The sequence below is a fragment of the Orcinus orca genome, chromosome 13 (genome assembly GCF_937001465.1).
Source record: "Orcinus orca chromosome 13, mOrcOrc1.1, whole genome shotgun sequence".
Lineage (NCBI taxonomy): Eukaryota > Metazoa > Chordata > Mammalia > Artiodactyla > Delphinidae > Orcinus > Orcinus orca.
Window position 1 is genome coordinate 5,204,307 of NC_064571.1, and position 27,533 is coordinate 5,231,839.

General features: G+C 48.5%; 1 protein-coding gene across 50 annotated transcripts in view; it reads right to left on the reverse strand.

Moving 5' to 3' along the window:
- MAP4K4 (mitogen-activated protein kinase kinase kinase kinase 4) overlaps positions 1-27,533 on the reverse strand; it is a 174,303-nt gene that overhangs the window by 8,968 nt on the left and 137,802 nt on the right. For 2 of the 50 annotated variants that reach the window (XM_033401730.2, XM_049696019.1), the window contains exons 13-27: positions 26,010-26,171; positions 23,644-23,730; positions 22,982-23,176; positions 21,994-22,155; positions 19,516-19,749; positions 18,470-18,576; positions 16,954-17,105; positions 15,948-16,045; positions 13,728-13,903; positions 13,221-13,341; positions 12,023-12,214; positions 9,851-9,968; positions 9,367-9,537; positions 4,932-5,075; positions 2,012-2,146 (exon numbers count right to left, since the gene is read on the reverse strand). In XM_033401730.2, the coding sequence (XP_033257621.1) occupies positions 2,012-2,146; positions 4,932-5,075; positions 9,367-9,537; positions 9,851-9,968; positions 12,023-12,214; positions 13,221-13,341; positions 13,728-13,903; positions 15,948-16,045; positions 16,954-17,105; positions 18,470-18,576; positions 19,516-19,749; positions 21,994-22,155; positions 22,982-23,176; positions 23,644-23,730; positions 26,010-26,171 (2,254 nt within the window). The remainder of the gene's footprint in view (positions 1-2,011; positions 2,147-4,931; positions 5,076-9,366; positions 9,538-9,850; positions 9,969-12,022; positions 12,215-13,220; positions 13,342-13,727; positions 13,904-15,947; positions 16,046-16,953; positions 17,106-18,469; positions 18,577-19,515; positions 19,750-21,993; positions 22,156-22,981; positions 23,177-23,643; positions 23,731-26,009; positions 26,172-27,533) is intronic. The other 48 variants (XM_049696030.1, XM_049696033.1, XM_049696032.1 and 45 more) reach the window with 33 other exon arrangements.

A 27,533-nucleotide genomic window follows, 5' to 3' on the forward strand; every position in this document is an offset into this window, starting at 1 on the left:
GTATCATTTCAAACCACTTCCTGAGCTATAGAGACAGTAGTAATTGCTAGGAGTTTAGCTAAAGTTGTGTACTAAAAGTAAAGAAAATCTCTCTTTAACTTTATTTATATATATATATATATATATATATATATATATATATATATATATATATATATATATATATAGGCCTCGTTTACGCAGCTGTTTCAGTCCTCTTCACAGCCAGCAACTCCGCTTAGAGCAGATACCCGGAGGGGCCCTGGCCACACCTGACTTACTGGCTGGTGCAGACTCCCGGTGTTTTCATGGGCTCTCTAAACCGCAGCACTCCGCCTTTGAACATGAGACTTGATAACTCTCCTTGTTATTTCATGTATTGTCACTATTCAAGTGAATCACATGACTATTAAGATACAAAGGATTATAAGAGGCACTGAAAGCAGTGCTGATGGGATAGAATTTTCTGTGATGGAAAGGGTTTATGTCCACCCTGCTGATATGACAGCCACTAGTTACATGGTGCTATTGAGCACCTGGAATGTACTCATGTCACTGAAGAAAGAAACTGTAACGTTTATTTCATGATAATTAGTTTACATATAAATTTAAATACCCACCCCCCCACCCCGCCTTCTGAGCCCGGCTCAGGTTAACACATCTGCCTCTCACTCTCCTGTAGGGTCATCTATTCAGAGCCATTTCATTACATTTAGCCTTAGATGATTTCAGTTACTTATCAACAAATAAAAACAGTACACAGGGGCTTCCCTGGTGGCGCAGTGGTTGAGAGTCCGCCTGCCGATGCAGGGGACGCGGGTTCGTGCCCCGGTCCGGGAAGATCCCATGTGCCGCGGAGCGGCTGGGCCCGTGAGCTATGGCCGCTGAGCCTGCGCGTCCGGCCTGTGCTCCGCAACGGGAGAGGCCACGACAGTGAGAGGCCCACGTACCACAAAACAATCAAACAAACAAAAAACAGTACACAAAAACACAACACAGAAAATTCTAATCCCGAAATCTATACCGAGGTGATAGAGCCCTGCAGGATCACTCAGAATCAGTCCACTATCGGGGTGGCAGCCGCACTCATTAGTAACCAATGAGCTGAGGGCCGTGGACAGGTTACATAAACAAGACGACAACGCCAAGGATGTAATATCCCTGGGAGCAGAGGCACTGACTACAGTATGCAGTTTCATAAACACAGAGGAAAAGAAAACACACAAGCAGAAATCAACATTCAATACACCCCTTACGTTACTCAGTCTTAAGTATACAGTCTCTGTATACTTAAGACTTATACCATTTGCTAACCTTCTCAACCTCCCATTTCAAATTCAATTAGAACACATCATATTGCCCATAAAACTGTAACTGGGCTAAGCTCCATTATTTCCCCTTTATTTCCAACACTAGTACCTATATTTTGATTTTCTTCCCCAACACGAAAAAACTTATTTTGGTTTTGTTCTTGTGAGATCTTATTTCATGAGAAGCACGGCAGACATGTTGAGGAGAAAAGAACAAAACGGTTGCCATGAAACACTGACTGTCCAGCACGATTCATTTCTTAGTGATGAGCAGAGTAGCTCTGCACAGCGCATTTAATTCAAACCAACAGGCCACAGCTACTTGGGCAAACTCTCAAACGTTCAATCAGTGACTGCCAAGGACCCAGAGTCCTCCAAGTGAGGACAAGCCTACAGCGCAAAGGAGGAGTCCAAACGTCTCTCCTCTGGCAACGCTCCCTTCTTCTCTGCAAGATGTGAGCCACATCTTACAGAGTGTGGATTGTCCAAGGAAAGGGTGAGAAGAGGCTCACGACGGACGGCAGGGACAGCGGAGTTAAGATTAACTGAAGGCCTGCAGGTCTCAGGATTAGAAGGTGCCTCAGAAACGCCCTGATACAGAAATGAGTTACAAGTCTCAGAGACAAGTTCATTACTGAAAGCTTCAAAAACACATGGATTTTAAATGGAACGTTAATTAAACCTTGGCGAAACAAAACCCTTACGCCCGCCGTGGGACTTACCGACTTTATAGTGGACGCATCCTTCCAAATCTCCCACGGTCGTCCAACCCTGCTTCTTCTCAACTTCCGGATCGTTGTGAAGTATTTTATTTCTTAACCAGGACAAATAGTAGACACGTAACTTATCCTTTTTGCCTAGCAAAACAAATATAAGTACTTTACATGCATATTCAAAAGTAGATATCATCATTAACAACAATAGTAACCAAAAGAAACTGCAATAAACAATAAATATCATCCCCTAGGGAACCTTTTTGTATCGGTTTCACTAGCAACTCAATTCAAGCTATTATGTCATCTGATTCTCAAAACCCTCTAGTGTAACTATTATTTCCCATTTGAGAGCACCAAAGGGTTTCACAGATCACCCAACTTGGGGACTTGAACCCAGCCATAAACTGGAGATGGGCACAACTTACTGAGCTAACAGAAGACTCACACCCAGAACACGTCAAGAACTCCTATAAATCAATTAGAAGAGAGATAACCTAGCAGAAATATTGAGCAAGCGCCTAGGACAAAAGATGTTATCGCATAGATTCATGAAAAGGTACTTGCTCTCAACAGTCTGAAAAGAATACAGACTGCGTAAGCCCACCTATGACATTCTGGAAAAGGCAATATCGAGACAGTAAAAAAAGACCAGCGGTTGCCAGGGGCTTTGAGGGAGGGAGGAGTAGGTGGAGAACCAGAGGGTTTTTAGGGCAGTGGAACTAGTCTGTATGAAGCTGCAACGGTGGGTAAAATTATGCGTGGGTCGAACCCAGAGCACACACACACACACAGAACGCTAACGCAAACCGTGGACTTCAGCTAACCTGTTAGCTAAAGTATTAATATTGGTTCATCCGCTCTAACAAATGTACCACATTAATGCGAGAGAATAGGGGAAACTGGAGAGGGCCAATATGGCGACCGTCTACACTTTCTGTTCAATTTCTGTGTAAACGTAAAACTGCTCTAGGAAAAGAGCCAGACACAAAAGAGTATCTAGCGTGTTCTAAGGTGTTCAAAGTCAGGACAGGGCTTCCCTCTGGGGAGGAGGGGCAGTGCAGGGCAGCCACCGGGGGGCTGGGATGGCTCCCCTCGTGCCCAGGGTCGGGGGCTACGTGCATGGGTTCTAACCGTGACTCTTCACGGAGCTGTACACGGAGCTGTACACCAAGTCTGTGCACTTTCTGTGTCATGTCTTATACTTCAACACAACCTTATTAAGTTTTGAAGGATTTTTGAATGTGGGAAAATACTCAATGTATTAAGTGAAACAAAGATGACATCGTTTTATGTACAGTGTTTTATTCCCACACTATGAGATATATTTACAGAAACGAGGAGGGGGAAATACAATAAAATGTTAACAAGAGGTATCTCTGAGATGGGGGTTACATTTTATTTTATTCTTCCTAAGTTTTTTTCTGTTTTCGAAGTTGCCTACAACTGACATGTATTAATTACTTTTATGATTTTGAAAACCAATGAAAGCTACAAAGAGGAAAGAAAAGAATACAGAAAATTAGGCCAAAAAAATGGTATCAGTTGATTACTGATCCCCATGAATCCTCTTGCTCACTGGATCACAAAATGAAGTTTAAGCCATTTTTTAGCGGATTTATTTTTCCTACGATTCTAAAACTTATCTTCCATCACTTTTTAAAGCTCAAGTTTTAAACGGCTGTTTTCTCATTTAAGTAAGAGACGGACGGTGAAATTTCTCCATTTCAACGAGCATCTTTACTTAAACCAAAAGCCCATTTGAAAACTAAAATAAGTGCCAGAAATTTGTTACGTATAAATAAATGTAACAAGTTTGAGTCAGCAGGTAATTAAATCAAAATCACTGCTGTTATCAGAGGACAGGTCTTACACTCCTACATACTCTTTGACCCCAGCAAAACCACAAATTATTAGGAGATTATGATCTAGGCAACATGGATTCATATGCCTGATGGTTAAGTGAGCTGCAAAGATACTTGTGAAAAATGCTTACATGAGAGGGAAAAAAAGGAATAAATGGAAAGACTAACAACAGAAAATAGGAAACAAACTATAGTACGTCTATGCAAAGAAACATCCTGTAGCCGTGCAGAATGGGTACCATGAAGGAACATTCAGGGACAGGAGAGAGTAGCCCACAAGGTTTGGACAAACAAGAAAGAACGGAATACACTTAAACTTCAGGGCAGTGGCTACCAAGGGCAAGTAGACGCCAAAGGTATGCAGAGCAGTGTATTCTAACAACTGTTAAAAACTACCTTGTCAGTATATGGGTGTCATATTATTCTCTCAGTGTTTGAAATGTCACATAACTATTTTTATGGAGATTTTTACCCCCTAAGTGTGTATTCTGAGTGTGTGTATGCTTAAAAGACTGGAAATTAAAAACTGAAGTTAACAGATGTTATCTTCGGATAATTTTACTATTTATTTCTCCCATTTGCTTTTCTGCAGTAGTTTCTTACTTTCTACAATGAACACATATAATTTATACTAAGAAAAATGCTCTTTCTAAAAAGACACTTACAGTAAGTGTTGACTGACATTAAAAAAAACCCACGGTACTTTTACCATCAATGGCAAAGAACGGTTCCTTGTGCGTGAGAGAGCCCTGTGGAAGGGAGTGGACATAAACCCACACTCTGAACGGGACAGGCCGCAGAGGGCGGCGGCAGGGTGGCGGGCAGTGTGAAGTAGGAAGTACAGGTTCCTGTGCTCCCCGGGACCTCTCAGCAGAGCCCCAGGCAAATGTGTACACGTGGGCCCCCTCTGAATACATTTTCCTACCATGTTACTGCAAAATCACGCTACGGTTTTAGGTCATTTAGCTATTACTTCAGAAAAGGAGCTCACTCGAGTTCTGTGCCAGCGAGTACCACGTTTTTAAACAGTGCTGGGGGCCTGCCTTCCCCGAACACACGCTTACCAGATATTGTCACCAAGACATTCAAGCCTTCCAGGACGTCCATCTGTTGAAATCGTCTTCTGTTGATCAGAGGATACACCTTCCCTTGGCCACTTCTGTCCAGCAGCATCAGGCCACTCTCTGTACCCACCAGCAAGTTCACTCCTATTTCAAGGACACAGAAAGCCCACAATTTTACACTGGGCTTGACAAACTGCCTCGTATGGAGCGGACAGCAAAGCTTATCTGGAAGAGTGGTTTCCTCGAGCCACCCACAAACAAGAGAGCTTAAAGTACCCAAACTGCAACAAGTCACCACAGAAGAGAGAGGATGAAATACTCACTTACATGTAAAAAAGGATCGGGGCGGGGGGGTGGGGTGGGGTGGGGGTGGCGGGGGAGGGACCACGAACCCGCCTCATCCCCCTGATTACCTTCACCACCCTCCAGTTTCCGGTTCTTCCTCAGTTGCCCCAGGACGTCCCAGCCCACCGTCTCCTGGGTACCACAGACTCTCCATCTCATCCGTCACATCAGACACCCGAACAAACCTTCATCTGATGTCACGATCCCCGCCTGCTTCCTTCACCTGTCTTTTCACGGGAAAACTTCTAGAACGAGCCATACACAGCCCCCTTAGTCCTTAACAGTTTGTGACTGCTCCGGCATCTATCACTCAGTTTAAGGTTTTCTTAAAGACCACCCTCCATCATCCTTAAGAAAGGAACAACTGCATTCGGTCCTCACTCCCGAGGTTTCTCACCAGCAGTGCACGTGCACAGGCTGGGGGCGGGGCGTGCCTCCGGGCCACGGGCCCATCCCGGCTCCACCCTCTCCAGCCTCATGCAGTCTCCCCCTGGTCTCCAGGCACCTTCTCTGCTTCCTAAGCGCTGGCGTCTCCCTTGCTGTCTGTCTGTCTGCTGGAGCAGGACCTCAGAACCAGAAACTCCTGGCTCCACCCCCAACTCCCGGCTCGTCCGTCCACTTCCAGTCCTACCGAGACCAGCCTCTCGAGCCCTGACGTTTCTATCAGCAGCAGCGCCAGCTGCTCCATGAAACTAGCCAAGCTGACCCCGCCCGAGAAGACCCCCCTCACGTTCCTGTTCCTCTGCTCTCCCCGCTTCAGGCTCTGGCCGCCTCTCACCGACCGCAGACACGTAGACGCCTGAGGTGAGGCTGCTGCGACCCCCTCCCTCCCTCTACTTTCTCGCGACTGTACCGCAAACAGCCCTAACCTTCCTGCAACACTCCTCGGGCCATACTGTGCCCTCAGAAACGGCTCCCTCTCTGCGAGAGGGTGCAGAAGCACCCATCCAGCATTCTGAACTCTCTGCCCCTCAAGCCGACTTTGTCACTCACTTACTTTCCCAATTACACTGATTTCCTTGGTCTGTAACCTCGGTTGCCTAAACTAACTTGGTAACTGGTAGCACAGAGCACCTTGCACTCCTAGGGGACTGGGCACGTCTATGTTTGCACTGGTCCCTGAACTGGATAATGAACTCGCTGAGTGAAGGAACGCAGTATGTGTGCTTTAACAAAGTAATCGCTCCGTCGGTATTTTCAGGCAGATGGAATGACAGGGGAGAACAGCATGTACTTCTTGAACCACGTCATCCATATTTATTCAGACACACACACACACACTTTTCCAGAAAACTTCAAAAGAACAATTGTGAAGGCAACAGGAAAACACCCTCCCCGCCCCCCCCTCAGCTCCATGCCTATTTGTTATTGAGTGGGGGAACCCTAGCACCAGGAGGACAGCATCTACCCAAGAACACCTTGTGAGGAAACCAGAAACACCTTTTGAGTCCTGGGGGACAGCGGGGAACCTGGCATTTACACATGTACTCACACCACCGCTACTTTAGCAACTAACAGAGAGCCAGGCATGCGTGGATGAGGTTACCAAGACGCTGGAGCGCTGTACACTGCAAGCTAAGCTGCTGTCCAACTTTAGCCGACAGCCAAGGAGTTCACTCTGAAGGTCCCAGTTCATATATTTCAGCATTTTCCTGGTCGACCTTCCGTATTGAGAAGCTAAAAAGAATCTACGTCAACTACCCAAATGTGTAATAACTACACCAAATACGACGAGCATTGTGAAATCTATTATTTGTGGTTTCCAAAAACAAACACCATTCAAACCTCCATCAAGAGTTTACAGCAAGAAAGATTCAAACGAGCTGAAAAAAGTCTTCATATACACAAAAACTGTAGCTATTTTAGCACTTACCATATTTTCCAATTCTCCAAGAACTGTGTCATTTTGTAAAATACTGAGCGCTAGCAGTCAAAAGGATACAGACAGTCTCTGGAAAATAGCAACCCTGGAAATTATGGGCCTATGAAAAAAAACTGTGGCCTGCTGCACCGACTGTTTTTATAAATGTACTTTTTTTAACCTTACAATTGTTAGTTATCATTAAACTTTATAATGCTAATTCTTCAAAGGTAAGTAGGGCTAGGAATTGCAATTGTATCCGCAGAATCTGGTGCAGGGTGATGGAAGAAATGGCTAAGAGCTCTATAACATGTGATTTAAAATCTCCTTTCAATTCTACGATGAATTACACTGTAGTCAAAGCAGCAAAGTAAGTGCACACAATTCTTCATGATCATAAGAATGGAGACTACTATCACATCCAAAAGATGTGTTAAAATAATTCTGGCTGTAAATAAGGAGAAATTGCCTTACTAAAAAATTAAATAAATATGCAGTAATTTACAAAACAAAAGTCAGTTCAGTAAGATGAAGGATGCTCCCTGCAAGCGTTTTCTAGGAAGGTACACAAAAAACTAACCTAACACGGGTCAGCAAAACACAAATGCGTCAATTTCACCATTTCAAGAGCACTGCAGCCTCATCTGGACCTCCTCCTCTTGTCAGGATACAGCTCTCATAGCACATGCTTTAACTTTTCTGGGTCTATGTTTTTGAGAGACTTATTTTTAACTTCACTTAAAAGGTAACTCATGACAGCTATCCCAAGCAGTTTAAGGAAATCCACCAGTGATGTGACCCAGACACGGGGCAACTCAAACACACTCAGATATAGAAGTCACCTCCCTCTCTCTTAACATGATGAAACAGAGAGTTCTACTGCATTTTAAAAGACACAGGCTTGAGAGAGTCACCTATTTTTCTCAGAGGTAGTGAAGAAGTTAATTAGGAAAAAGAAGGATTTTAGTTTAAAAAAAAAAATCAGATAATGGTACACAGAACGGGGCCCAGCACTTCGCAGGACATTAGAGGACTATAAATTGTGACACAGCTACCAAGGGCAAACATCCTAGGCACAAATTACTTCTCCAATTTGGAAAGAACTAACATATTTAACATTACTTCTACGCTGAACATAATGTCATCATTTTGATGATATAAACACCCCCAAGAAGGCCTTTAATATGAGGAAAACCGTGCCTGCAATGGGCAGAGACGGCTCTTCCAAAGCCCTCAGGGGAAGCGGGGGTAGGGGCTCACGGAAGGGGCAAGGGAAGCCAGGACAGACCAAGGCCCAGAGGGTGGAAGAGGAGGACAGTCTATCAAGTTATGGGCCCTTCCGGAACACCAGGAGGGAGGACCATCTCGAGGTTCAGCAGGGGAACCCTGAGGCCCTGGTGGCTGCTTCCATCGCCCTGGGCCAGGCGAGGGGCCGGGAGTGAGAAGAGCTGATGGGGTCACAGGGGAAAGGCAGAGCCGTCATGGACACGCCAGGAGAGCCCGTGAGAGGATGTGCTGTGTCCTCATGCGTTTACACGGCAACATCCAAGGAGCAGGAAACTTTTCTGAATACAGTGAAAGGGCTCCTCCCTGTTTCAAACAGCCCATGGCAGGATTCCGGGAGTGTTAACAGGTGTGGCACTGGAAGGCGCGGTCAACGCAAGAGCAGGCACACCTGCGGGGCTGGGGGAGGTGGCGGACGGGGGTGACAGCCAGGAGGCGGCAGAGCCATGCGCGCCGCAAACTCGGAGAACCCCTCTCACGGTGTCCACACAAGCCTGCGCGGTGAGGCAGCTCACGGCCCCCTCCCGCAGACTCTCGGCCCAGGCAGACTGCTTCTAAGAGCTCCACTCAGATGTCAGGCCCAAGTCACAAAGAGCAAGGGAAAAATGATAAACTGAAACATTTAAAGAAAAGCAAATTCGACAAATTTCTTCATTCTCCCTATACATATGGGCCAAATCAAATGTCTTTCTCATTTTTCCCTTTTCTTCTTTATATGAAGAAACGGAGATGAGTCAGGCTTTGCAACACCCGACGGCTGAAACAAGGGCAGGCCTGTGTGTGTCCCTGCAGGATTCCTGCAGGGACAGGGTACGGAGACGGACGTCAGGAGTCTTCCATCTCACCTGCCAACGACGCCTCCAAAAACACCTGCACTACCTATAAACGACCGGTCCACCCTTGAGACTAAAAGCGAAAGGGTCAGAGCCACAGTGAGATACCTACCCCACAAGGCAGCGCACAGAATCTCGGAGTTAAACCTCTTCTTATATTTGCGAATCTCTGGGGTGTCGCTCTGTGGCCTAGTGTTGGTGGGATTCACATTGACCACTGAGCCCTTCCGGGTAGGATCTTGCCTTATGGCCTCCGATCTCATTCCATCACAGGAAAATCCCACTGAAACACAGGACACTGGAATTATTCTGTGTCTCCACGGGCACTGGGCCTGCTCCCTTCCCCGCTACGCCTCAAGCAGATATTCGTGTCACAAACAACTCTTTGCCTAGGAAGAGCAATCTGTAAGGAATGTACATGGAAAAAGGAAACTGACTCTGCAGCTCATTGCAAATAAGGCAGCGCAAGCGGGCTGGGCATCTGGTCCGAGGTCTGCGCCTGCCAGCCACCAGCATGCGTGCCCAAGCCACCAGAAAGAGCGGAGCAAAGTGCCCGAGCCCGTCGTCAGCTGCTTTCTTGTTGCTGCTTTACTTACCCACAGAAGTCACTGTTGTCCCACTAGATGGAGAAATCTGTAGTAATCTGGGGTCTATAAAAGGTGTAAAGGAGGAGGAAGATTTGTGTTTCTGGAGTGTGCTACTAGCGGACTGAGTCTGCAATGTAAATTCAGTCGTATTAATACAATGACAGTAAAGGAACAAACACAGAACACTTCAATCCACCTCTACAATGCACTGCTTCCCAATACAAAAGCCCTATCCCCCCGCTTCCTCCCCCAAAATGCTCCGGAGGTGCTTCTGCATGTGTACCCCACACCCCCCAGTACAGGCTGTTTAACCGGGAGCCAAAGAGAGCTACCCCTCTTTTCAGAAATATCGCTCCTCTAAGACGGAACACGCAAGCTACCAGCAAAATCTATACTTCACGCTCCTCCGGTTTTTAATAAATAATTATAATGAAAACTCCTAAAGGAAGTTTGAAACGTCTTGATCTCAATTCATCAATTTTTGAATTTACTCTCCTGCCCCCCAAAAGGTCCAATGAATCTATGTTGGAATACTGGCAAATCTTAATTTTATACCGTTTCTTTTAAAGTGAGCCTCTTGCCAGAAAGCTACAGCAGCTTTGGCCACCATCATGTTAGGTGCGTCATCATAAAATCCACATCAAATAGGGGCTCATTAGTGAAAGGTGCAAATACAGAGTAAGGCACATCCTTTTGCTCTTTTAGGAATAGGAGTGTTTTGGTTAATAATGTAACTTAAGACAGAAGAAAAATAAAAAACGGCACAAAGGAAGTGAAACGAATTGTTAAGTGGAAATGTAATGACAATTAAAAACAAAACAAACAGAAAAATAAACTTGCCAGTTTAGTGAGTTAAGGGTTATTGTAAATACTACACATTAGAGCAAAATGGAGCCAAGTGTAAATATAAGAAGGGATGTAAGTGTAGGTGGGATATATAAACGGAGGAAAAAACCCATGTCTGACCACGTGCTTTTGTCCTGTACCGTTGCACCCCCCTGGGCAGCTGAAGTCACAGGTCCTGCAGCCCACCCCCTCCTCAGCTCTCCCCTCCCACCTGACACAGCTGCCTGCTGGCAGGCTTCCCGCCCAGGCCCACAATCTGGGGCCCATCCAGCCGATGGCGGCCAATGGGATGCCGAGCCTGCCTTGGCAGTCAACTTGCCCCTGGCTCCTCACGGGGAGGGAACCAAAATAGGACCAGGTGGGCAGGCCGGCAGTTCAGTGCTTACATTGACACGATTGGCTGAAGCTACGTGCCACTTGCAACCTCCTCCAACTGCTAGACAAAGGCATTGAAACCAAACCTCCCACGAAAACGATCACTTGCTTAACTAAGGACAGGGTGCCCACGGTGGACTGTCCCTGCGCTTGGGGCATAACCCTGTTCCAAACAGCAAGAATCACCCAACCGGCACCCAGACTGAGAGCACACAGCCACGCCTTCGAACAAGCACACAGGATTTCCCATTCAAAATTTGAAATTAAAAGCACGCTCAGTTCTTTGCCCTTCTTGTTTAACATCCTAATTTTCTAGGTTTCCCCCAAAAGCAATTTGGCCTCTTAAACTCTGAGTGATGGTAAATTTCAAGGAGAGAAATCCTTCAACAAGGTTGGCAAAAATAAATAAGAGTAACCAACCAACAACGCCCACCCTCTCCCCCCACCCCCCGAAACAAACAAACAAAAAAGATCCAGCCCTTTTGGAAGGAGGTCCCTGTACAGAGCAACACATTTATCCTGGTAAGGCCAAGTCTGCTTAACCAAATGTTTCTATATTTGATGTACTGGATAAAAAGAATGAAAAAGGCAGATTCCACAAATGACTACCAGAATTTCATGCCAAATACATAATGCATCTGAGAACACAGCAATCGTTTTAGACTTTTTTTTGAAAAATAAACTGAATGAGGAAAGCCATGCAACTACACTTATCTAGAGAAAGGTAAACAGTGAACTGGCAAGTTTGGGGGGAGATCGCTCCAGGGTTAAGGGGTTTGTATGCAGATCTGAAACTTGTTACTGGGGGGGTGGGGGTGGGGGGTGGGGGAGAGAAGGGGAGGTGACAGAAGAAGGCGGGCGGGGAGGGGAGGGGAGGGTGTGGGAAGGGCTCTGCAAACTAGCTCCTAGGCAGTGCTGGTCTAACCCTGGGAGAGCAGCCAGCTGTGGTGCGAGACATACCTCGTTAGGAGTGAGCTTGTCCTGGGGTGTCTGTGGGGACATGGTGGGTGTCGGCTGGCTGGAGGATGGGGAGGAGGAGGTGGAGGAAGTGGAGGAGGAATGGCTTTGCTGTAAGAGATCTGGCAAGAGGTGAACGCGACCGGCAAAGCCATTGCTCTCATGATGGCTGGCGCGCTTTTGGTCAACTGCACTCTGCAGAGAAAACAGGCACACTGGTCTCGCTCGCGCGCCGCTAGCATTGCCGAAGACCCTACTGATACCTGACTGCTGGCGGTGCTGTGTGACTCTCAACTCTGTTACGTCATCAAGGGACGACTGGAGGAAATCAGCCTGAGCTGCTCACGCTTCCTCGCCAAATGCCTAGGCTGAGCCAACAGAACTCACGGCACCGCATCCGGTGACCGCAGAACCCAAACAGCGGGTGTTTCATCTGGTTTACCTGCCACAGGAGCTGCTGTTACCAAAACCACTGGCTTTTCTCTTTCCTTTTTAAATCTGTCTAAAGCTCTAGAAAGTACCCGTCACCTCTTTGAATCCTGGTCTTGTCCGGACCAGGCCCTTCCCGCTTTCCATACGAATGCAATGCCAGAGCATGAAACACACTCAGGGAAAAGTCCAAAGTGCTGCACAGGTGCCCTGCTCCACGTAAATGAGAAGCACATCCCTTTCTTCCATCTGAGCTAAGAAATGAACAGACCCTTGTAAAACTTGGTAATCCAAACGGAGCACACCTGGGTGGCACACCATTAATATTCAACGAGGGAGGAGCCTAACGCCCGGAGCACAGAAGAGAGGCGCCCCCCCTGCTCCGGCTCCCGGGCAGCTCCTTCCTGCCTGCCTAGCCGGCTCCCGCCGCAGACCCCCGGCCTCGGAGCCGAGAGCTCCGCGCAGACCCCCGCTGCCCGGCTGCAGACCCGCTGCAGGCCGTGGCGTGCCCCCTGCGGCTTCTCTGTGCTCAGATGCAGACCGTGGGGCCCGCGGGCTGCTGGAATGAGGGCTGCCGCGTGACATGCAGGCGAGCGGGGCAGGGGGGGTCCCCGCTGGCCGCCTCAGGGCATGCAGCACATGACGCTACCCTCCGGGTCTCTTGTTAGGTGAGAACAGACGATGATGTAGAAACAGCATGAGTGAGTGAATGAGCAAGTGGGTTAATGACTACAGGAGAAGCTAGCCTCCAACGAGGAGAGGCCGCGGGTACCTGGCGGACAATCAGGGTGCCCTCCTTGGACGGGGTCATGGCTGGTTCACTCTCCACGTCGTCGTGGACGATCATCGTTTTCACGGACTCCGTCTCACCGTTGCTCAAGTTCAGAGATGACCTATTGAGACAAAATCCAGACGTGAAGGGCCATGACCCACGAGCCGAGGATACACCGTTGAGATTTTCCACCTTCTCGGAGTCCTAAGATGAGATCGGGCTACAGGCATAAAGTTTCCTCTAGGGAAATGAACTGCCGTTTCCCTTTTTTCACAGCCTCAAATTAAGAGGAAGAAATGAAACACACGGAGTACTGGGAGAGGCCCTGACATGCACACACACCAACGAAGAGAAGGGGGAAAACAGAAAGACCGTCTGCTGCTGACTGCACGACGGGGAAACGTTAACTGTTCACAGGATCAGAGGACAGGTTTTCAACAACTGGTCCCAAGTGGACAGAAGGCCCGGTGGGGACACGCATCCCCCCTGAAGCAGGGCGGGACTGACGCGGCTCGGGCGTCCTCCGGCCCCGAGGTGGGCTCCTCGGGGCCTTCCTGCTCCACGTCGTCGTCCTCCTCATCCGTCGTCCCGGACTCCTCGCTGGACGACGAGTAGTCTGTCACCTTGTGCGGCGGCCGCACGTCTTCCGCCGCTCGGAGCTCTCTGGCCAGGGCCGTCAGGTCCTAGTGCAGGAGACAGAAGAGAGGGTCAGGCGGGAGAGCGACGGGGAAACAGCGCAGGGCCAAGTGCTTCGTTCTCACTATCTATCAAACGGCCGCGCCAACTTTGCCAAACTGCCTTGCAGGCTGTTCATCGGTATCATGGAGGGGAGCTCGCAAAGCTTTCGATAGAAAAGACGAGAGCAAGAAAAGTCAGAAAGATAAAACAAAAGATAGAAAGGATTTTTTTAAAAGTCCAAGGTGGTGGGGCTTCCCTGGTGGCGCAGTGGTAGAGAGTCCGCCTGCCGATGCAGGGGACACGGGTTCGTGCCCCGGTCCGGGAAGATCCCACGTGCCGCGGAGCGGCTGGGCCCATGAGCCATGGCCGCTGAGCCCGCGCGTCCGGAGCCTGTGCTCCACAACGGAAGAGGCCACAACAGTGAGAGGCCCGCGTACCGCAAAAAAAAAAAAAAAGTCCTCACAGCCGTAAAAAAAACAAGAGCCGAAAAAAAAAAAAAAACAAGAGCCGAGAGCATTCTTCTCTGGCTATAAAACTCTGGATCAACAGCTGTGTGCAGACAGACCTTGGTAGTGTGTTATAAAGACGTCCGCCCCTGTGACAAAGTCTTCTTTTGAGGAGATTTTGCAGAAAGCAAGATTTTAGTTAAACAGGGGTGATTTCAAGTACTTATTTGGTGAGGTTTTTAACTCCAACTTTTATTTTTAAAAATTTCCAACTCGCAAAAAAATGAGAGTGAAGTGAGCACAGGGTACGGCTCACATCTGGCTTAACCGAGGGCCAACAACTTGCCACGTGCGTGAACAAAGTTCCTGACGTGTGCTGGGAGAAAGCGCTGCTGTGTGTCTGGCCGTGGGAAGGCAGCTGGGCAGGCTACCCTGCCGCTGCCTCAAGCATGCACGCTGGAGGGGGAAGCGGCCCAGGGTCAGCGCTGCTGTTCACGAGGGCTTCAGTTCCCTTTCCTCTTCGACATGCAGACACTGTGAGACCCGATCGACTATCCAAATATAACTTCTGAGCTTGACTATGATCTCTATTCTACATTTTCCTACAGAAGTTCAACGTACGTATCTTTCCACTTAAAATTTTCACTTAAAAAGTAGTGGTTTTTGGAAGGCAGGCTATGTGGCCACTCTTCCTTTTCCTTCTGGCGTCGCTTCTTCTCACCAGTTAAGAACATGCTTCTTTCCTTGGAGGCTGAGCCTCTGAGACAAGCGAGCAAGGACTGGCCTTGAGTCCTGCTCGCGACTTCCCGAGAACAGCTGCGGCTTTTTGTTCAAGTGACTTTAAAGGGCCGTATTTAATAATAAGAATGAACACATGCAGCAAATTTGGGGTGTTAAAAAACATGCAGCAAACATTCAGGGTTTCTAATTCTAGAAGAGAGCAAGCTGAGGAAGGAAGAGGCATGCAGGTCAAATGCAGGCTAAGGTTAGAATGCTGCCCCGACGCTGAGCTGTTCAGACGGCGCTTACCACTTCGCCCTTCGGTCAGCGGGGTCCCATCGAGCCAGAGAAGACATCGGTGAGGAGGAACCCACAGCACAGGAAGCAGGGAGGAAAGAAGGGGGGAGGGGGGCACAGAAATCAATGCAAGCGGGAGACAAAACCACCCCAGCAGGCTCAAACCCCCAGCGCGCCCACTGACGGGCAGCTACTGCGTCGAGGACTAAGGAGGAGAGGAACAGCCACGCCGCCGCCCCACATACCAAAGGGCAGCATTTAAACCATGGGAGAGTTTAAGAAGGTGGTGGAAAAACATCCCTTCCAAAAGCCAGTATTTTAGATGCCCACTCATCAAGAGCATGTAAAGGTTGATGCCAAGCACAGAGATAGAAGGCTTTTCTTTCTTTTGTATTTTTTAAATGACTAAGTGTGGGGGGGGGGAGGGGCAGCGGCACAAGTGGGCCAAGGTTTACAGCTTTCCTTATAACCCCTCAAACCTGCGAGACCCCACAGGGAGGCCTGCAGGCCGCGCAAGGAGAAGGCTTTAATAGAAAGATCCCACTCGAGTTTGAAATGAGTAAAATGGATTTTGTGCAATTCTTACAGCGGGCTTGAGAGGTCTAAAAACTTCCTTCTTATCTTCAGGCTTTTTTGCTGCATTTTCAAGGCGCTGAGATGGCGAGCCCTCAGATTTGGATGACGCTGTGAAGTTCAGAGACAAGAAAGGCCGAGTCACGTAAACATCTGAGTGTGGGCCACGAAGCCACCCAGCCCCCCTGGCCCCCGTCCTCTCCCCTCATTAGCCTTGCTCACAGCAAGGTCTCCACGCGCTGGTCTGAACCCCGGGGTTTGTGACTCCTTCCCGAGAACCCTCAACTGTCACACTGCAGTAACACGTGTTCACAACTCCTTGTGATGTTACATCAATAACACAGTAGAGGGAATTTCCACTAATCTATTCTTATGAGTAGGTTAAGATAACCAATACTGATGACAATACCGATGGAGTTTAGACTCAGAAGAGTGGGCTCAAATCTCAGCCTGGATATGTCGCTAATCACCTTGGACGAGTTACGTAAACTCACTAATCTGCAGTTACTTGAATCCGTAAAATGGAGACAATATATACCCATCTCCTGGGGTTACTGGAAGGATTAAATGAGACAATGCATGCACAGTACTCAGCATGCGTAAGCTCTCAAAACCTCACTCTTCACTGTTAAAATTATGACGACTATTATTAGTGTCACCAGCAAACCTACACTGAAACACTGTTTTGTATTCATAATATGCAGCTGTGAAAAATCACAGGTCTTTCCCATGATTGAAAAGGATTTCCAAATACAGTCAACCCTTGAACACACGGGCTGGAAGTTCGAAGGTCCACTCACGTGTGGATTGTTTTCAACAGTAAATAATTCCGTACTACAGGATCCACGGGCGTGTAACCACGGATGCAGAGGAACCGGGGGTACAGAGGGTCGACCACAGATGAGGATTTTCAACTGGTGGGGGGTATCCCTAACCCCTGGGTGTTCAAGGGTCAACTGTACTGATTGGAGCCCGATACGGTGAACAGGCACAGGGAAAAGGAAAGGAAGGCATCCTACATCTCACTCTGAAGCGCTCCCCGGAGCCGCTCTGAGACCCAGGGTGGGAGCCGGGCTGGGATCCTGAGTTGCTGGACCCCGAGGAGCTGCCACTGCCAGGCCTGGGCACCAGCTTCTCCACTCTCTCCCATAGCAGCCTGGGCTCGATGCTGCTGTTGGAGAAGACGACGAGAACAGCTAATGCATTATCCCAAGACGCAGGGTCAAATTATAAACACGCGCACCATGTCATTCGAACGCAGGGATAATGAGAAAATCAGCCTACCAACAGCATTTAACGAGAAATTCACCAAAAGTTACAGTGGCATTATTCATTGGTTTTATCTCAGATATCTTAACAAACCCAAAATGCTAAAAGACATTCTACCATTAGCAGACAAATCTTCTCTGGGTGTGAGAGGAAACGCTACTGTTTGGTCTAGAAGTGTCACTAGTTCTGTCTCAGCTACAAACTCAGTTTCTTACTATGAAAAACTCCACTTACATAATTACACACAAAATCAAACTACACACAAAGTGCCAGTACCGACCACCACCCCTCACGGCTCTCAAGAACTGACACTTAGGCAGTACGCTCGTTCTTTCGTGCTCTGGGCTGGAAATGTGACCCCACATGGGCCACGGTGTATCCCTGCCGTCGACACACCACAGCCTGAGTTTTCTAGGTGAGAATTAACACACGGACTCGGGCACAGGAGAACCCCGCAGCCCACCCTGACCACTGGAGGCCCAGAAAGCTCTCTCTCTGCAGCTTCTGGGCTGTCACCCACTCCACTCCCTCACGTTGTATAGCGAGACACCAAGTACAGAGGTTCAGCGATGACCAGAGTACAAAACACTCCAGACGACCTTTCCTTCCTCTAAAACGGTGCTTGCTGGTCGACGGAACGGAGGCGATGACAATATTGCTACCGCTGGGAATACGGTCGCCACCGGCTACGTGAGGTAAGGAGCCCCTGGAATGTGGCTAGCTCAGCTAAGGAAATTAAGTTTTAATTTTATGTAATTTTAATTAACTTCAATTCAAATTTAAGTAGCCTCATGTGGCTAACAGCTCCCATATAAAACAGAACGGCTCCAGAACCTGAAAACTACTTTGTGGTTAATTCACGAGTTTCTTGCCAACTCCGAGTCAACCACTCCCTTTCTTCCGTAGCCTGTGTGCGATTTCCGTACACTCCCAGAGCCCCCAGACATCCTTTGGATAGCAAGCCCTCTAGGGTTACAATTCCCTTAGAATCCCCCCTTCCCTGCTGTTCCTTCCTGTTACTCTCACTGAGACAGGCAGTTTTCACCTTAAAACTGCTGCAATACACAGTCGGATTTAATCTCTCTTTTCACCGCAGATCAATTTGATGTCATTCACATGAATGGACTTCACGGCATTTTCTTTACACACGGATCACCTCTTTGCCCCAGAACGTCCACGTTTATGAGCATTTTTATGCAAGCAGACGGTAGAAGACTGCAGGACACTGTGTAGTAGATCTGCCCCTAAGCTTCGCTCTTCTCTTACCTGGTGGAGTTTCTCTGACCTGCTTGGCTGTTTTGCTGCCCACTGCCCTGCAGTGGGGAATCCCGACGGGACAGGACGGGGGACCGGGACGTCGTTCTCACAGGAACCTTTGGGTACAAAATACAGCAATTAAATTACTGAAAACATGAGGAGGAGAAGAAAAGACTACTCCCTACCACACATGTCTCTAAGGCAGTCCTAGTTACCTTAGCCTTGCTATCACCGACCTACCCCCAACCCCTGATCCTTCTCCGCCCTCCAGTGATACAACAGAAGAGTAGTCCAAGCCGTCGAAGGCACTGGGACAACCTTTCTATGCTCCTAACCACATTTAAATGATGTTGGCACTGAAGCTTGGTGGCAGGGCACGTACAAAGCATCTTACTGAGATAATGTGAGAATCAGGAAAACAAGCTCAAAGAAACCAAACAATGGCCTACAAATGGATCAGCGAGAAACGAAGAATGTAGGAAGCAAGAAAATACTCAGAGGAAGCAAATTCCAAGTGGAGGAAAAATAAAATGTGTCTTTTTGTTTAATTTCAGCGTTAAGTAATTACCAAACCAAAAATTTTAAAAACATGGAATTAAAAAAAACACCCAAACAAAAACAAAAATCCCTCAATTAAAAAAAAATCATTTTTTGGAACATTTATGTTAATTTTTTCCCTTATAATACCTTTTCTGAAAATTTTGATACTAATTAATGGTGCAAAGTAATTGACAGCTTTTGTATGCACTTAACACAACAGCTGCTAAAACAAATTTGGATTCGGTCTGTTCTAGAAGCATACCCTTTATAGATGTACTCTTAAGTTATTTGGGTCCCTTGTGCTTAAGTACAGAGTCAGCGACAGCAATGAAAAGGTAACTGGCCGATGGCCGAACCTAACTGCCTCACTATGGAATTTTCTCCCCACCGTCAAAAGTTCCTCTGCCATTGCCCCTTAATTCTGGTGACGTCACCACACCCTTAATTGAAATAAATAATGTTTTAAAAATAACGAAAAGGAAAAAGAAGCGCACGTCTGTCTTCCTGCTCCTTACCCTTGGAGGGACCTCGTCACTGTCTGATCTAGACCAAGCCTTTTGGGCGGGGTCAGGTACCTCCGACTTAGAGTCAGAACTCTGACTTAGCACCTCACTGCGGGAAGGTGGACATGGGTCCTGAGAGCGAAGATGGTGGTGTGCAAATTTGGGAGGAGAAGGGTCACTGAAGGAATGGGATCGCGAGACAGGGGAAACACTGTTCTTGAGAGATGCCAGGTGGGACCACTGTACCTTACAAGAAAACAAAACACAAAACATTCAATGCGTTCTGCAGAAAACGCTTTTCTGGTCAATACCAAATCCAAAGCGGGAGCCGGGGCAACGCACAGGAGGCAGTCAGGACTAGGTCAGCCAAGCAGTACGACAGTTATGCTCTAAGTGGAGAGGTGGTCTGGGGAGCACAATATGTAGAAAAGAACAAATGTACATTTATAAGGAAAACTCTTAATATCCAGACAAATGTTAGAGAGCAGTAAACGTGAAGATTAAAAAAAAAAAAAAAGCCTCACAGCGCTCCTGTCGGAGGGGCAATGTGCAGCATGCATTTCTGCGTCAAAGCAGCGTGGACAGGCGGAGAGGGAGGAGACCGCAGGACGGACATCGCCACACGTGCAAACCTCTCTACCCACCCTCCCGTTACCTGGCAGGGCAAGACGTCTGACCAAGTAACAACAGAGCCACATGTTTACTGTGCAAAGACCAACCCCACATGTTTGGACAGATTGTAAGAGTGTAACTTAAAAACAGCCAGCTTTCCAAATACACCACCGATTTTCCTTCTTTCTTGTCCCAAGTCTTAAAACACTCCAACCCCACAGAACTCCACATATCTTTGTATTAGTTAGAAAAAAAAAGAACTTTGATTTCTTTGTATCCTATTCAGTGCTAGGATTCCCTAAAAGGACTGCTGAGGGGGGTATTCCTTCTACTTGACAACTGAAGAAATAAGACAGGTCCTTGGCAACTGAGTTCATCTGGTCACTTCCAAGTTGGAAAAGCAATCTCTGAAACAATCTGCATTTTCTTGAAATTATACTTTTTGTTTTAAAATAACTGTTCAATGTGGAAATTTACATAATTCTAGCTATATATCTATTACATCATCACATTTAATAAAAACAGGAAATACCAAATCAGGATTGGCTCAACCTTGCCAAGCGTTAAGATCCAGAATTGGTTCCGAAAGAATGTTTTCGTAAGTACAGCTTTTGGCCAAAAGCAACTTTAGATAGAAAACGGACTCTTTTTCCTGGCCCTACGTTAATTAGTCAGCAGTATAAAAAGCAGTCTACACAATTCATGAACTCCTATTTTCTAAACTGTTAGTGGCCACATAAAGATTTTCTATTTACGGTAAGTATAACGTTCATCAAACCTATTTTCCTTGTCCCCATTCCCCTCCCTTTCCCCCTTCATCCTGTCCTGCTTTCTTCTGCATCCTTCTTCTTTCCATTCCTCACTCTCTGGAGTTGCCCAGTGGCTTGTGCGTCAGCTCTTCTGTGAATCAAGACGCTGCTGGTCTCACGTAAACACCAACCTCCCAACGCCCGCCCCCCTGCTGAGCTTAATCCTGGGTCTCCTTTTTACTGTAAAACTGCTCCATACCAAGGATCTTTATTGTAAAGTGCATTCAAGTCCTCATCCGGGTTTGTGTGAACACCACCGCTACCACTACCGTCCCCCAACACATGCAAACATCAGTGACAGGTAAACTCGGGCTCAAGGACTTGTGCCCAGTACTCCGGATGACACGGCTGCAGGGAGCAAAATGCCTGAAAGTCAATGATTTTCAGCAAGAGTGGGAACCAGCGTCTTAAGGATCTCTGGGATCTCCGACATGCGTCATCTCTGCTGTCTGCTTTCTCCGCCAGACAGCACGGAGGTCCCCGACCTGGGCGAGGCCGAATGCTGAGGCCAACCCAGTGGCCTCTATCCTGACCTACTTCAGGAAAACCCACACCCAACCCACCGGGCCGTAACCCTTTTTGGATGTTGAACCTTTTGAGAATCTGATAAAAGGCCCTCTTCCCAAAAATATATGTACATTTGGACAAATCAAAAAAATTTTACGTGGAATTTCAGGGCCGCCCACTCGTAGAACTGGCTGGGAGCCAAGGACCCCAGGTTAAGAAAAAGTCTCCCTCTGTGTACTTACGACACTAACTTTCTAAAAACTAAACTGAAAAGTCTCTGTATTTGAGTAAGGAGGCACTTGTTTACGAACATCTGAGTCAGGGAAGGCAAAAAGTCAGACAGAAAGAAGAAATCACCGAATCCAGATATTCTTAATAAGTATAACCTCAATCTTTAAAAAGAAATTCCTGTTTTTCCCTATCAACTGAGGCTAAACTCCCTCTGCTAAACTCCTCTCTCTCTAAATGTGGTAACAAACCAAACTGAGCGGTTCAAGCAGGCTGGTGGCTCAGTGAGCCTCTGTGTGCGTCTCCTTGACCCACAGCCAACTGGCCGTTCTACCTGTGGCTCGGCTGGTCTCTGCAGGGCAGGGTGCACAGACTCGGAGTTGCCATTGGAAAAAGATTCTGATCTGGAAGGCACTGGTGGCTCCAATACTCTGCCTGTCTGCTTAGACTGGGCTTCAGGGGAGCTGTGGTTAGTTTTCCTAAATCTATCTTCCACCTGCATCAGAGAATTAGAAGACATAACTCAGGGTTAGTAGAAAAAAGCAGAGATACCGAAGAAAGCCTGAAAGTGGAAGGAGTCTAAAAAGAAGTCTTCTGTTTTCCTCAACTACAAGAAAAGAGAGGAGGCATATAACACTAGACTAGGATCTGATGCAGAATACGGAATATTCACGAAGACAGAAATTTAGAGAGGCAGCCTTTAAAATCTCCCCCGTCAAGAAGTCTAGGATTGCATGTGAAGATACACTAGGAAAAGAATTAATCTGTAGCAACCAACTACACCCACGGATTAAAAGAACGTCACCAGGAATCTAACACACGTTTCATTCCACGAAAAATAAAGGCACTGCAGAACAAGCAGGACACTTGCTCCTAGAATGTGCCGTGTGAGGGCCGGCATGGCAGGAGGACGCCCCCGCCCGGGCCAGCATCCCGCACTCTGCAGCCCGCCCGGCCCACCCTGCCAGGGTCCGAGGAGCGGTCCTGCTTCATCGCATCCTCCCTGGGAAGCTCTGGGAGCCCAGACGCCCCAGTTCAGTAGCAAACCCTGATCACCGAAAAGCCAGCGAATCGGGCCCAGGCAGGCTCCATCCTCGCGGCTGTTTTGGAAAAACAGACGACAGGCCACCCTGCCCATCATTTACAGCACAAAGAAAAATGCTGCCACACAGCCTCCTCTCTTTCCGTCTCTTGGTCAGCGTCCAGGTCCCCCGAGATCTGCAAAGCTCTGAGGCGCTCCGCTCCCCTCTAGACAGACACTAAGCAGAGAAGAGGCCCCGCCCTGTGCCCTGGGAGCGCGCCCGGAACGGCGGGGGCCGTACCTCGCGGGCCCGGTCGGCGGGCTCGTGCTGGGCCTTGGGCTCGGCGCCGTGCAGGCCGGCCTTGCTCCTGTCCGGCGGCGGGGGCGGCCTCCGGGGCTCATGCTGCAGAGACAGGAGATAGGCTTGCTCCTGCTGCAGCTGCCTCTGGAGCCGCTCCGTCTGCCGCTGCTCCTCCAGCTCCCGCCAGCGGCACTCCTTGGGGGGAGAGGGACACTCAGTCCGGGGCCCGGCACCCGCCTCACCCCGGCTCACTTCTCCCCAGCCCGGCGTTCACCGACGCTTGTTTGGTGACAGAGCACAACGGCCGGGCTGTGAAATGGCAGGTTACCTGTGGGAAAACCTGACAGCTTGTCGCTAAGCATACTGTCACTGGACAGAGTAAGAGAGAACCCAAGGAAACGCTGGTCTCGGCGGTTTCAAAGGACACTTGGAGTACTCTAGGTACGGGTCCTACGGCACGCGCCTTGAACCGCCAGCTCTTGGCATTCTAGCCTGTTCACCGAATGCCAGGTGCTGTGCAAAACCTCGACTATCTACCAAACGAGAACAGTTAACTCAGCAACGGGAAATAAAGAGGTAACCAGAAGCCGCCCCTACGTGGGCCCGGCCCTGCCCAGCGCGGGGAGCCCTAGCTACGGGACGGGGCCAGCGCGGGGCGTTACCAGTAGCATGGCCTGCTCCTGGAGCAGCTGCTGCTGAAGGAGTTCCAGGTGCCGCTGCTCCTCTTCCAGCTGCCGCCTGATATACTCCTGTCACACAGAAATCAGCCGGCAATCAACGGAGCCCCAAGGAAAGCACCAGAACCACCTGCTGGGGCGCCCAGAACCATCCGCCCAATCATCTGGGGTAATCCACTGAGCGATCAACGGCTCAGACAAGCCTACTGCCGAGGATTTCCCCAAGAACTTCGAATTAGTCTCTAAGATCTAAAGAGTCTAATAAATGATGACATGCACTCAGCGATGGGGGGGGTGTGTGTGTGTGTGTGTGTGTGTGTGTGTGTGTGTGTGTGAGAGAGAGAGAGAGAGAGAGAGAGTCTATGAGAGAGATAAAGGGAGCGAGAGAGGGAGAGACAGAGAGAGAGAGAAAGGGGAGACAGGCATGAGGTGACATGTTTTCAACGGGAAGAGAACGATAAAGCTCTGTAACAACAAAAACACATCCAAAGGACGTTACATAAAGAGGAAAAACCCAGCCTTGAAGGAGCATGCATATCTGATGGGCTGGAGACCTTGATCTACGACAGCAGATTAGTCTCTAGCAAGCCCGTATCGAGAATATTCTCTCCCAGCTCTCAGGATTTGGGGGGGGGGGGGGGGGGCTCAAGTATGAAATAGGCGTGAAATCACTTCGAAAAGTAGGAACATTTCACAAATAAAAGACATCTATCTCCTTCTTTGTCAACAAGGGAGAAGCTCACTACTCTGGAAGAGGAGCAGATTGAGGGGTCTGGGAGGAGAAATTTTATTTTGAAATTCAGATTATTTATTTACAGTGTCTACTGCCGACTGAGGCGCACACCTTAAGATAAAAGCAGTCCTACATCTGGGCCGAACAGGAGTTTTAGTCAACCACTCGTCCTGGCGGAGAGAATGCTGGGCAGAAATCATGACAGATTTCCTCAGGAACTTTTTTTCTTACAAAGCAAATTTAGCCCAAAAACGCCAATCTGGGGTAAAGTGTATCCACAGGGCCGCTGGCAAAGGCCCCCTAGTTCCAACCCAGGCTCCAGTCCCAGGCCTGGAAGCCCCGCCCCAACCCCGACGACTGAGAGGACTCCGACTCCCAGCTCCCCTCTTCCCGAGCCAGACAGAGCTGAACCACAGCTGCGAGCTCAGGTCACTACATCCCTGGTTTTCTGCCTTCACATCACAGGAACAACCAGACAATGACACGTGTCCACAAACATGCACATTCATGCAGAAACGACAGGTTCCTACAGCACGGCTGACACGGGAGTATTTTGGAATAAAACTGACTTTTGATGCTATTTTTATAGAAGAAGAGGTGAAGAATACTTGCTATACACAAAAGCCAATGACTCCATTAGAACACTGAAGGTTAGGATTACATTCACACCCTCTTCTCCCAATCAAGGTCAGAGAATTATCCCTCCGTGACTTAACTGTTCAAGTTTATGTTTTCTCCTCTTTGTAGTCCCCAAGTATAAATCAGAACATGAAAACTAAACTCAACGCACCACAGTTAACAGGCCAACAACGTCAGTAAAGTAAGAGATTGAGGGAATCACTTAAATTTCAACAGAAAAATAGTATGTAGACCCAACACTGGGAAAACCCAAGGCAAAGGAGAGCAGCTGGATGATCAAATCTGGAAGCTAATACCACTGTTTACAAGCATTAAGTATGAACTTCAGCTATCATTTAAATTGGTCCCCCTTCATATATTTTTTCCTTCTTCAAAGCTCATAACAAAGAGTGATCAATTCAAAGACATGACGGGCAGAGAGGCTATGATGGGATTCACGCGGACAACGCAGACAACAAAAAGCACAATTTCTGCTTGCACAGGTGGTTCAGGAATCAGACTCCTAAAGGCAACTTTATGTGATGTTAATAACATGCTGCAAATATCGCTAAAATCTGATCGCTTTGGGCTAATGTTATCAGCTGTTCTAACGTCACGTATGTACGTACTGAATTATATGCGAATATATCTTAAAATATTCGGTTAGTCGCTGGACACTTCCAACACTTCTCGTAGGAAGTGTCTTACAACTGGTTTTAAATTTCATTAGACACATTCGGAAATCTTTCAGGCCTCATACTAGTGGAGACCACCCTGCTGGTTTCAAGAGCTTTCTAAAGTGTACCGATTTCTGTATCTGTCGGTAAAGACAAGAGATTCAGTTTGTTGAAGTGAATATGCTTCCAACCGTGCTTCTGCATTTTCAGACTAAAGTCCTGAACACGTGTGCACACGCGTGCATGCTTTTTGCCCCGGCTCCCCCAGCTCCGCACGGTGCCAGTCCCCGCGGTCCCGGCTGGAGCGCCCCCTGCGGACCCACCTGCTCCCTGTCGACTCTCCTCTTGTCCTCCTCCGCCCGCCTGCGCTCCTCTTCCTCCTGCCGCCGTCTCTCCAGCTCCTCCAGCCGCCTCTTCTCCTCCTGTTCCCGCCTCCGCTGCTCGCGCTCCTGCTGCCTCCTGGCCTCCCGCTCTCTCCTTTGTTGCTACGGAAGTAAAGCGACCCAGTCAGCGGACTCTGCAGCCACGGCACGGCACGCAGGATGGTCTGCTGACCAGTTACGGGGAGAGGCCAAGAGGGAGAGCTCGTGGACCCCACCTGCACCGGCCACCTACTTGCACACTGCCCCTCCGCTCACACACACCAGCCTCCTTGGAAGTACCCGTCAGAGCCGGGTTTCACGTGCTATCAGTTATTCCCCGTTCTTCGCTGAAGCACAGCAGTGAGGGGACAGGGAATGCTGTATCCTTCAGTATCACTAACAGGGTTACCCCGGGCCCTTCAGTCAGAAGAAAGAGAAGAGAAATGAATACAGGAGAACAGAAATAGCGCAGAGAAAGGAGAGAAATACTTAAAAGAGGAAAAAGGCAGCACACATCAGGGAGAGAAGAAGTGACACCAACGAGAATAAGAGATGCCATTATTATTACCATGAGTGTATAGACTGCCGTGAGCACAAGCTCATGCGGTGCCTCGCACGGTGCTAAGTATCCAACGGTCTTCCTTCCATGTCCTTTACCTACTACGATTCTCATGACAAACCTAGGAAGCACTTCACTCCCACTCCACAGAGGAGGAAACAGATTCAAGCAGAGAGACGTGACTTGTCCAGAGTCACCTGGCGGTAAGCCCCCAGGTCGAGGGCCGCTGTGCCCCCCACCGTTCATCAGACAGCATCCTGCCTCCCATCAGCAGGTGCGGAAGGTGCCGTTGAGTCCCCAGACTCGCTCCGACAGCCTTTCCCAACGCAGACCATCTGTCAACCCCTCGGTACCTGGCAGCGTGACCCTGGGCACACGTCTGGCCCCTTCTCATCCAGCCCCAGACATCTATCTGTCAGTAAAGCACTGCCACCGCGCAGAGTATAAATCAACCAACTCCTCCCACAAATGTGCAGCGTGCTGGCCTGCAAAGTGATGCAGCCACCGTGCAGCCCCCCTGGGATGGAGAGGCGCCCCATCTCAGCCCAGCGGCCGCCGGCTGCAGACGGCTACTCAGCACCTGAAATGTGCCCAGCACATGAGGGAGGAACTGGGTTTTTCGTTTTAATTTACTAAAGTTAATTTACATTTAAATTGTCTCTAGCACAGCTCTAGAACCACAGCCACAAGAGAGGAAGGCAGGTGGAGACTAACAATTCCCCTCCAAGTCAGTCAGACAAAAGGAAAACAGAAGAGAGAAGAAAGGCAACCAGTGTCGACCCCTCAAAACTCCCTTAGCTTTTCAAGCCGATCAGATTCAAGCGAACAGGTCAGAAGAGGCAAAGAATATCATACACTGAACTTTACCATCTTCAGGTAACAACGTGACTTGCTTATGAGCCAAGGTCTCACAAGCAGTGAACTGT